The 12,150-nt window shown below is 43.8% G+C and overlaps 1 protein-coding gene across 3 annotated transcripts in view; it reads right to left on the bottom strand.

Annotated features, from left to right (window-relative positions):
* The window catches only part of LOC110534747 (sterol regulatory element-binding protein cleavage-activating protein), a 39,416-nt gene that overhangs the window by 21,496 nt on the left and 5,770 nt on the right, over positions 1–12,150 (bottom strand). The window contains exons 1-5 of one of the 3 annotated variants that reach the window (XM_036945754.1): positions 9,510–10,053; positions 5,390–5,584; positions 1,957–2,077; positions 1,558–1,715; positions 1,227–1,447 (exon numbers count right to left, since the gene is read on the bottom strand). In XM_036945754.1, coding sequence (XP_036801649.1) covers positions 1,227–1,447; positions 1,558–1,715; positions 1,957–2,077; positions 5,390–5,584; positions 9,510–9,577 — 763 coding nt within the window. In that variant the 5' untranslated portion in view covers positions 9,578–10,053. Of the gene's footprint in view, positions 1–1,226; positions 1,448–1,557; positions 1,716–1,956; positions 2,078–5,389; positions 5,585–8,447; positions 8,587–9,509; positions 10,054–12,150 lie in introns of those variants that run through there. The other 2 variants (XM_036945755.1, XM_036945756.1) reach the window with 2 other exon arrangements.

The following is a 12,150-nucleotide window of genomic DNA, read 5'->3' as shown; positions in this document are numbered from 1 at the left end:
AACGTGATCAAGACAAAGGAGATGATCGTGAACTACAAGAAAAGGAGGGCAGAGCGCGTCCCCATTTTAATCGACGGGGCTCTAGTGGAGCAGGTTGAGCGATTCAAGTTCCTTGATGTCCAATTATCATGATCCAAACACACCAAGACAGTCGTGAAGAGGGCACGACAACCCCTATTCCCCCTCGGAGACTGAAAAGATCTGTCATGGGTCCTCAGATCCTCAAAACGTTATACAGCTGCACCATCGAGAGCATTCTGACTGGTTGCATCACCGCCTGGTATGGCAACTGCTCGGCCTCCAACCACAAGGCACTACAGAGGGTAGTGCATATGGTCCAGTACATCACTGGGGCTAAGCTTCCTGCCATCCAGGACCTCTATACCAGGCGGTGTCAGAGGAATGCCCTAAAAATTGCCAAAGACTCCAGCCACCCTAGTCATAGACTGTTCTCTCTGCTACCTCACGGCAAGCAGTACCGGAGTGCCAAGTCTTGGTCCAAAAGGCTTCTTAACAGCTTCTACCCCCAAGTCAAATGGCTACCCAGACTTTTTGCTTTGAACCCCCCACCACTACCACCTTTACGCTGCTCCTACTCTCTGTTTATTATCTCTGCATAGTCACTTTACCTCTACCTACATGTACATATTACCCCAATTACTTTGACTAACCTGTGCCCCCGCACATTGACTCTGTACAGGTACGCCCTGTATATAGGCCGACACTGTAAATAAGAATTTGTTCTTAACTGACTTGCCTAGTTAAATAAAGAGGTTAAATAAAATACAAATAAGTAAAATATAGCCTCGCTACTGTTATTTTATTGTTGCTCTTTAATTATTTTTTATTTTTCACTAGAAAATACTTCAACACTTATTTTTCTTAAAACTGCATTGTTGGTTAAGGGCTTGTAAGTTAGCATTTCACTGTAATCTGTTGTATTCAGCGCATGTGACAAAAACAATTGATTGATTTGTAGATCCAGGTAGTCACAAAAAAAGACGGGTGTTGGTTAAATTGTGATTTTAATGAATGGAGCGAATTTGGCGTGGGTCTTTAGTGGAAACGACATGGAGCGCAAGCACCACTCCATTAGTGATGAGCGGCTCTGCTCACACGCTCTGGTTGGGGCTCAATGAGCATTAGCCAAAGGGATACAAAAGGATGATTCCTTTGCTCTGCCCTCCATTTACCTCACCCCTCCCATCCCTTCCTCCCCTCTCTACCTCTCAGTGTGGCGGAGGTGTGCAGTCCTTTGGGTTCATGCTGGTGGACGGTCTTCAGCAGGTCGGGGTCAGAGTCAAACAGCTCCCGCTGGTTCTGCCAGTAGTTGCCGGGGGAGACCAGCAGACAACCGTGCTCCGGCAGCACTGTCTGCATACGTCGTAACCCCGGCAACAGGTCCGTCACCTGCAGGCAGAGCGCCTCCAGGCTCCTGACCCCAGAACTGCAAAGAGACGAAAGGTAAGTCCGGTCAAGTCAAGGTGCATTTTAAAACGGTAGAGAAAGCTCGAGGTGGGGGAGAGACATTAGATGTACGTGTGTAGTTTCCCATACCCGTCGTTGTGTACATGGTTGCGGATCTCCTCCAGCAGGCTGAATACGCGGCCCAGTGGGGAGCGGAACACGTCCACAGGGACCAGCGTACTGTCCCAGGGAGACACAGCTGCCTTCACCAGGACCTGTTGGATGTAGGCCACCGGAGGACCCCGATACTGGAGGAACATAGAGGGTTTTGAAAAACATGGCAGAGAATCGGATGAGTTTGTTATTTTACAGTCCCTTTTTCAGCTGGTATTTCAAACACTCAATGCAATTGGTAACTACCTGGTACCAAATGGTACTTAGTGGTGTTAGGTTTATTTTTTAAAGATCATGATGTTACAAATGTACCATGTAAACAGTCAAGCCATGTGGGTACTGTAAGTGGGGTGATCTTTTGACCATGAGTCTTACCCAGTCAGGCCGCTCGCCGAGGTCTCCCTGGGGCTCATGGGAAGGGACGGTATAATCTCGGACCCGTGTGGTGAACTCCACCGGCCCGGTCCCCGGCAGAGGCAGCCGCAGCAGAGGGTAACTGAGAGAGGGGGGAGAGAGCGATGACTTGGGAGAACATGGGAGTGGAGAATAAGTGACAGTGTGGTCTGAATATTAGTTACAGGCTTGAGTATTGTGAATTATTATCCCAGCACTAAAATACACACCCTCTACCAAAATGATAATTTCCTTACAGTTAAACGTACACTGAACAAAAATAAACGCAACATGCAACAATTTCAAAGATTTTACTGAGTTACAGTTCAAATAAGGAAATCAGTCAATTGAAAAAAATTCATGAGGCCCTAATCTATGGATTTCACATGACTGGGAATACAGATATGCATCTGTTGGTCACAGATACCTTAAAAGAGACGGTAGGGGCGTGGATCAGAAAACCAGTCAGTATCTGGTGTGGCCATTATTTGCCTCATGTAGCAAGACATCTCTTTAGCATAGAGTTGATCAAGCTGTTGCAAAGTTGCTGGATATTGGCGGGAACTGGTACAAGCTGTCGTACACATCGTTCCAGAGCATCCCAAACATGCTCAATGGGCGACATATGCAGGTCATGGAAGAACTGGGACATTTTCAGCTTCCAGAAATTGTGTAGAGATCCTTGCGACATGGGTCTGTGCATCATCATACTGAAAAATTAGGTGATTGCGTCGGATGAATGGCACGATAATGGGCCTCAGGATCTCGTCATGGCATCTCTGTCCATTCAAATCGCCATCGATAAAATGCGACTGTGTTCATAGTCTGTAGCTTATGCCTGCCTATACCATAACCCCACTGCCACCATGGGGAATTCTGTTCACAATAGCAAACCACTTGCCCACACGACGCCATCTGCTGGTACAGTTGAAACCAGGATTAATCCATGAAGAGCACACTTCTCCAGCGTGCCAAAGGCTATCTAATGTGAGCATTTGCCCACTGAAGTTGGTTGCGATGCAGAACTGCAGTCAGGTCAAGATCTTGGTGAGGACGACGAGCACGTTCCCTGAGACGGTTTCTGAAAGTTTGTGCAGAAATTCTTTAGTTGTGCAACCCACAGTTTCATCAGCTGTCCGGGTAGCTGGTCTCAGACAATCCCACAGGTGTAGGCTAATTGCACGCTCCCTCAAAACTTGAGACATCTGTGGTATTTTGTTGTGTGACAAACCTGCATATTTTAGAGTGGCTTTTTATTGTCCCCAGCACAAGGTGCACCTGTGTAATGATCATGCGGTCAATTAGCTTCTTGATATACCACACTTGTTAGGTGGATGGATTATCTTGGCAAAGGCGAAATGCTCACTAACAGGGATGTAAACAAATGTGTGCACCAAATTTGAGAGAATTTCGGGGATCTTATATTTTAGCACATGAAACCAACACTACATGTTGCGTTTATATTGTTGTTCAGTATAATAATACATGTATGTGTATATAAGCATCCCTGAGTGTGCAAGTGTGTGAATGTCTGTGTAAGTGAAAAAAATAAGTCAGTGCCACTGCCTCCCCTGTCCTTTGTTGGCAGATTTAGCATTAACTAGAGACCGACCACCCGTTTCCCTGGGAAGAGGTTGGCTCTTACGAAACACACTGAGATTTACAAGATTTAGTAGACCGATACACTCGCACGTGCACAATTGCATGCCCCACACACTGACACAGGAACGAACACACACACATACACACACTTAATGAGAAAAGGATTGAAGGGGTTTAGCGCTTAATATGTATGCCGATACCATATCCACTCATGAATGTGTGTTTGTAAAACATGAGTCTACTAATGCTCACTAATTCCACCCTAATGCAAGAGTAAGTAACTACAACCTTTCATCCCATGTTGTCATCGTCTTCACTCAACCATTCTCTTAGAAAGGACCACTTTTGGGCCCATTTGCCCTGTGAACAAACTTATTTTATATGAGGGGAAAAAACAAAGAAAACCAACAAGTGCGTTAAGTTCAAGGGCGCCTCCAAAATTCACGGAAAGCTACGAGGCGACTGAGGCTAAGACAAACAGCCAGAGTGACAGTGCTGCATTTGTCTGTCTCTGTTAGGTCATTGGGTACACTTTACCACGACTGGAAATGATGCCGACAGCCTGGCAATACTGTAGCAAAGGGATGAATGTAGGTACAAATTTGGAGGACGCCAACTATAACCAGTTAAAATCTCTTAAAATCTTATTACCCCTCGTGAGGAGACTACCCCACTGTGAAGGGTATAGGCCTTGCTCTGTTGCCTTCGAAGTTGAAGCCCACTTCCATAGACGAGCAAAAGCATTTCAAACCTCTTGAATAATTAACTAAAGATTCCAACAGGGCATTGGGAAATTGATTTTCAGGTGAGGACTGAACACACTGAAACGTTTATGGGTGTTCTATACACTAAACACTGTCAATACTGACTCTGTATCCCTGACCTGCACCACATCAAAAAGGTGCAGTTTGCATAGTTCCAAAGTATAGTACAATAAATTAAATATTTTTGGTCACATACACATATTTAGCAGATGTTATTGCGGGTGTAGCGAAATGCTTGTTTTTTTTAATAGTGACGTGACTGACAGTGTTGCTCAGTATCTAAGTGCTTGAACACTCTTTCATCCTGGTTCTTTGGCAGCCTGTCAGGCCACGGGATACAGATTTCTCTTTGAGGACACTACACCCCCTCTCCCTCTCCCTCTCTCTAAGGTCACTGTACTGTCACAAAGGGCTTTTGTTTTGCAGCAGGAGCCCCCACCTCCTGGGAGGCAGATGGAGGGCCAGGAACACACAGATAGGCCTATTCTCCAGGGGTCACTTTCTCACAGCCCTCTGCTGTGTCTCTCTTTTTAACTCTGCTTCCACCCCTTTAATTCCCTGCACTCAGTGCAGCCGTCAGCCAGCCGTGCTTTTGGCACTGCACTGCTGCCTCCACGGTTCCATGCTGTACCGTATTCGTTCCATCCTGTCCTGACTTCTCATCTGTGACCTTTCAACTGTGACGGGGTTGACCTCTAATGTGGATCTCTGAGGTGGAAAAGTGTGTATTCTGTTCCGAGTGCTGATTTATGTGTATGGCTATGGGCGTTTCATTTAGTTGACTGGGTTTTGCAGGGCCTGCTCCTTTTTCTCCCACCTCTGTTGTTGACCTCTAAATGTTCATCCATCTGCTTCTCTTCTATTTTACTGACCTACCATCTCACCTCTGCCCATATGGATAGAAAAAATACATACAATCCTTTCAAAACCTGCCAAAAACATGTTCAGAGAAACCAGTACAAGAACTCTCACATATAATCTCTTGAAGATGCACACGGCCATCCCCAGAACCCGCTTCCCTCATAGACACTCCCCTTCCTCAGACGTACCAGCAGGCGAGAATACTGGCAGAGGTGAAGAGGATGATGGGCACCGGATAGGAAGCGCAAAGCAGCCCATGGCGGTAAAACGCCGTCGAGATCTTCTCTCGCAGCCGCTCTCTCACCGTCATCCTGGGGGGCGGGGTCAGCTGCCGGCCATCGGGAGGGCGAGCGAGGACGGAGTGCCGTGGGGCATCCAGGGACCTAGGGAACCACAGAGACGAGAGGTGTGGGTTAACACAAACTCAGAGATACCATGGTTGGGGTCAATTCAAATGGAATGCAGTCAATTCAGGAAGTGATTTGAATTGAAAATTTAAATGGAAAAAGCTTTGAATTAAAGCATAGAACATAGGTGCCCTTTTTTAAATTATTGACCTGGAATTTTAGTTTACTTCCTGAATTGACTGCCTTCATTTTGAATTGACCTCAACCCTGGAGGATACTCGGCACTCACCACATAATCAGCTGCTGCTGAATGTAGCCTGTGTTCATGTTGCTTTGGACGAGTCTGCCTTATTACCAATTTATTACACAAAAACACCTCAAACCTATATATATGGTCACACACTGCAGAAACCAAAGAGAAGCCCTCACTAACTCCCTGTCCCACCAGAAACACCATAGATATCACGTCCACATTTCCCATCCCTAACACCACCACAAGATATTTGGTCTTACCTGTACGTCCCAAGTACAACCTCCATTTAGCGACAACCTTACCAGATTGGCTAGGCTACATCACAGTATCTTCTACCCCCCACCCTCAGACAAATGCAGCCCTGCCACAGCATCTATCTAGCTAGTCTAGTTACTATCCCAGACAAACTCAGCCCTGCCACAGCATCTATCTAGCTAGTCTAGTTACTATCCCAGACAAACGCAGCCCTGCAACACAATCTATCTAGCTAGTCTGGATACTATCTCAGGCAAACTCAGCCCTGCCACAGCATCTATCTAGCTGGTCTAGTTACTATCCCAGACAAACTCAGCCCTGCCACAGCATCTATCTAGCTAGTCTGGTTACTATCCCAGACAAACTCAGCCCTGCCACAGCATCTATCTAGCTAGTCTGGTTACTATCCCAGACAAACTCAGCCCTGCCACAGCATCTATCTAGCTAGTCTAGTTACTATCCCAGACAAACTCCGCCCTGCCACAGCATCTAATTAGCTAGTGTAGTTACTACTAGAGGTCGACCGATTAATCGGAATGGCTGAATAATTAGGGCCAACAATCGGAAATCGGTATTTTTGGGCGCCGATTTTATTTTACTTTTTTTTTTTACATCTTTATTTAACTAGGCAAGTCCGTTAAGAACACATTCTTATTTTCAATTACGGCCTAGCAACGGTGGGCTAACTGCCTCGTTCAGGGACAGAAAGACAGATTTTCACCATGTCAGCTCGGGGGATCCAACCTTGCAACCTTACAGTTAACTAGTCCAACGCAATAACGACCTGCCTCTCTCTCGTTGCACTCCACAAGGAGACTGCCTGTTACGCAAATGCTGTAAGCCAAGGAAAGTTGCTAGCTAGCATTAAACTTATCTTATAAAAAACAATCAATCATAATCACTAGTTAACTACACATGGTTGATGATATTACTAGATATTATCTAGCGTGTCCTGTGTTGCATATAATCTGACTGAGCATACAAGTATCTAAGTATCTGACTGAGCAGTGGTAGGCAGAAGCAGGCGTGTAAACATTCATTCAAACAGCACTTTCGTGCGTTTTGCCAGCAGCTCTTCGTTGTGCGTCAAGCATTGCGCTGTTTATGACTTCAAACCTATCAACTCCCGAGATGAGGCTGGTGTGACCGAAGTGAAATGGCTGGCTAGTTAGCACACGCTAATAGCGTTTCAAACTTCACTCGTTCTGAGCCTTGGGGTGGTTGTTTCCCTTGCTCTGCATGAGTAACGCTGCTTCGATGTGGTGGCTGTTGTCGTTGTGTTGCTGGTTCGAGCCCAGGGGGGAGCGAGGAGAGGGACGGAAGCTATACTGTTACACTGGCAATACTAAAGTGCCTATAAGAACATCCAATAGTCAAATGTTAATGAAATACAAATGGTATAGAGGGAAATAGTCCTACAATAACTACAACCTAAAACTTCTTACCTGGGAATATTGAAGACTCATGTTAAAAGGAACCACCAGCTTTCATATGTTCTCATGTTCTGAGCAAGGAACTGAAACATTAGCTTTCTTACATAGCACATATTGCACTTTTACTTTCTTCTCCAACACATTGTTTTTGCATTTAAACCAAATTGAACATGTTTCATTATCTACTTGAGGCTAATTTGATTTTATTAATGTATTATATAAGTTAAAATAAGTGTTAATTCAGTATTGTTGTAATTGTCATTATTAAAAAAATTAATTAATTAAATCGTCCGATTAATCGGTATCGGGGGTTTTGGTCCTTCAATAATCGGTATCGGCGTAGAATAATTATAAATCGGTCGACCTCTAGTTACTATCCCAGACAAACTCAGCCCTGCCACAGCATCTATCTAGCTAGTCTAGTTACTATCCCAGACAAACTCAGCCCTGCCACAGCATCTATCTAGCTAGTGTAGTTATTATCCCAGACAAACTCAGCCCTGCCACAGCATCTATCTAGCTAGTGTAGTTATTATCCCAGACAAACTCAGCTCTGTCCCAGTTGCCTTTCTTTAAATCGGAAAAGGTGCCTTTCTGTCCCAGTACCTGTTCAGGGGGAAGTCTGGCTGCCTCTCACGCTCTCTCGTGCCTGTTTGGCCTAAGTCCTCCAAAAGCACCGGATTTTAAAGGTTTCACGGAGATCCCTGGCTTAAAACAACAGAGCCCTATTTCAGGCACCACAGCCAAAGTGTGACTGACTGGCTCAGCTCTACCCCCTGAGTACTCTGGAAACATTCCTGGGGGAATTTAGCCTACCTCTGGAGCGGCTTGATCTTCCACTATAAATACTCTATATACAGTAAACACAGCAGGCAGCAACACACACACATACCAACAAATGGCTAGAGGGTATACCGATGGTTGAATTTAATCAGAGGCCTCGAGTGCCGTGACTCACCCCATTTCTACGTTGCTCTACATTTTGACCTGATATCTAGCCTGTAGGTCCCATTATGCCCTGTGCGTCCATTTCCATTTCCTTCCCTGGTGTTGTGGTGCAGGAAAGCGAGGCCTGAGTTGGCAGGTGCTCAACAACATCTCCGTCAGTGAGTTAATCCGGGATAGGAAATGCCACAACGAGGCTCACAGGTCTAGGCCCCCACCCTCTCTACCTCTTTTTCCCTGGTCTCTCGATCCTGCAGCTACACGGGTGAGGCAGACTTAACAGGTCTGTACACACGTCAGGCAGGCAGTCAAGTCAGTCTGCACATGACAGTGCGTTTATTTTACCTTTATTTAACTAGGCAAGTCAGTTAAGAACAAATTCTTATTTTCAATGATGGCCTTGGAACAGTGGGGTAACTGCCTTGTTCAGGGGCAGAAGGACAGATTTTTACCTTGTCAGCTCGGAGATTCGATCTTGCAACCTTCCGGTTACTAGTCCAATGCTCTAACCACTAGGCGACCTGCCGCCCCAGTCGTCAGTGCATACCTCAGACTAAGGCATTTTAAGACAAAGAAAACGACTGACCCAGCCAGCAATACCACAGAGACTTTATGATGCCAAGTCTTGAGACATGTGCCACTATGGATTCCAGTAGCCCAGCTCAGGGAGGGGGCAGCAGTTTACCTTCAGTAGGCCTACCTGCTTAACCACGCATACAGCAAACAATACAGCTTCTGACAAAACAGAGCATGTCATTATGTTCCAAAAGCACTTTTGCGAGAACATCAGGGACAAAAATGCCTCCCAAAACTATCAACCTCTTTTTACATAGTAGCCTGTGTACTACATGTTTTTCTAGTTGCAAGTTCCCAGGAAATGGAAATAAGATTATAATTTAAATGGTGCGTACCGGTAGGCTACATTTTCCAAAAAATGTGCACACGCTTCTCTCAGAAACATGTTTGTTAGCTCATGGATGAATTGGTAACAGAGTTACGCAAGACTAGGCTTAAGATTTCATCGTATGCTGCTCGGAAGAAGAGTGTGCCTGAAGTAAACCAAATAAATGCTTACCTCCTAACGATGCTTCCTAAAATCCCCAGTTTGAAGGCATCGCTGGATCCTATACAGTCCATTGCCATGATCCACACCTGTGTAAGGGGTCTTAAAACCCAATGTAAAAAAGCTAAGACTCCTGGCAAGTAGCACCATAAATGCAGGGATTTTGGGCTGCATTGAGAAGCATCACGATTGTATTTCAGCTCCCTTCTCCCATAGTGAACTGAGCACTTGCTCCTCAACTCTAATGCACCATAACTGTACAGACCATTCTTGAGTCAATGTCAGCTGGGACTAATGCCTGAAGGCTTTATTGCGACAATTCATTTACAGCCACCCATTTACAAACACACAGGGAGCAAATTGGCCCAGTCAATCAGTAACCACTATTATGTCATCGAAAATGGCAAAAACCCGGTCCAAAAACTACAATGAAAACGTTGAGTGACCCGTCACAAAGGCTTTAGTGATGAGACACAATGAACATTTAAATGAGAAAAATCAGTGGGCCTATTTGTATTTTGCACAAAAAAACCTTAACATTCACATACTGAGTTGAATTAAATATCAGCTTTTTTTTTATAGAAAATTGTATGCAACGTGAATGTGTGGGCGTGTGTGGTTAGAACATGCATGAAACATACGTGAATGAATGTGAGAAGTGTAAAAATGTGAAAGTGCACAGAGTGTCAATAAGTCTATATTTGACTTTGAGTTTCGACCAAGTTTTAAGCAAAGATATAAAAATATATAGCGCTTGATTGTCTTTGCGACTACACTTGAAGAAACTTTCAAAAGTTTTTAACATTTTCCATATTGACTGACCTTCATGTCTTAAAGTAATGATGGACTGTTGTTTCTCTTTGTTTATTTGAGCTGTTCTTGCCATAATATGGCCATGGTCTTTTACCAAATAGGGCTTTCTTCTGTATACCATACCTTGTCAAGACACAACAGATTGGCTCAAACGCATTAAGAAATTCCACAAATTAACTTTTAACAAAGCACACCTGCTAATTTAAACGCATTCCATTCCATTCCACCTCATGAAGCTGGTTGAGAGAATGCCAAGAGTGTGCATAGCTGTCAAAGGCAAAGGGTGGTTACTTTGGAGAATCTGAAATATGAACTATATTTTTGATTTGTTCAACACTTTTTTGGTTAATTCATGATCCATGTGTTTTTTAATAGTTTGGATGTCTTCACTATTATTATACAATGTAGAAAATAGTAAAAAATAAAGAAAAACGCTCGAATGAGTAGGTGTCCACCCCAAACTTGTTACTAGTACTGTGTATACACACACACATACACACATACATACACACAGTTGAAATCAGAAGTTTACATACACTTAGCTTGATGTCATTAAAACTCGTTTTTCAACCACTCCACAAATTTCTTGTTAACTTCTCTAGGGTAGGGGGCAGCATTGGGAATTTTGGATGAAAAGCGTGCCCAAATTAAACTGCCTAATACTCAGCCATAAAAGCTATAATATGCATATGATTAGTAGATTTGGATAGAAAACACTGAAGTTTCTAAAAATGTTTGAATGATGTCTGTGAGTATAACAGAACTCATATGGCAGGCAAAAACCTGACAAAAAAAACAACCAGGAAGTGGGAAATCTGAGGTTTGTAGTTCTTCAACTCTTGGCCTATCAAATACACAGTGTCTATGGGGTCATATTGCACTTCCTAAGGCTTCCACTAGATGTCAACAGTCTTTGGAACCTTGTTTGATGCTTCTACTGTGAAGTGGGGGGGGCGAATGAGAGGGGATTGAGTCAGAGGTCTGGCAGAGTGCCACGAGCTCAGTCTCGCGCACTCACGTGATAGTTAGCTCTGTTCCATTGCAATTCTACAGACATAGGAACTCTACGGTTGGAACATTATTGAAGATTTATGTTAAAAACATCGTAAAGATTGATTCTATACATCGTTTGACATGTTTCTACGGACTGTAACGGAACTTTTTGACTTTTCGTCTGCTCCTAGTGATCGCACGTCATGAGTTTGGATTGTGTACCGAACGCGCAAACAAAAAGGAGGTATTTGGACATAAATGATGGACAAATATCGAACAAAACAAACATTTATTGTGGAACTGGGATTCCTGGGAGTGCATTCTGACGAAGATCATCAAAGGTAAGTGAATATTTATAATGCTATTTCTGACTTCTGTTGAATACACAACATGGTGGATATCTGTTTGGGTTGTTTTGGTCTCTGAGCGCCGTACTCAGATTATTGCATGGTGTGCTTTTTCTGTAAAGTTTTTAAAAAATCTGACACAGCGGTTGCATTAAGGAGAAGTGGATCTAAAATTCCATGCATAACAATTGTATCTTTTAGCAATGTTTATTGTGAGTATTTCTGTAAATTGATGTGGCTCTCTGCAAAATCACTGGATGTTTTGGAACTACTGAACATAACGCGCCAATGTAAACTCAGATTTTTGGATATAAATATGAACTTTACCGAACAAAACATACATGTATTGTGTAACATGAAGTCTTATGAGTGTCATCTGATGAAGATCATCAAAGGTTAGTGATTCATTTTATCTAAATTTCTGCTTTTTGTGACTCCTCTCTTTGGCTGGAAATATGGCTGTGTTTTTCTGTGACTTGGCGCTGACCTAACATAATCGT

Source organism: Oncorhynchus mykiss, chromosome 2 (genome assembly GCF_013265735.2).
Source record: "Oncorhynchus mykiss isolate Arlee chromosome 2, USDA_OmykA_1.1, whole genome shotgun sequence".
Classification (NCBI taxonomy): Eukaryota; Metazoa; Chordata; class Actinopteri; order Salmoniformes; family Salmonidae; genus Oncorhynchus; species Oncorhynchus mykiss.
This window is presented reverse-complemented; position numbering and strand designations above follow the sequence as displayed.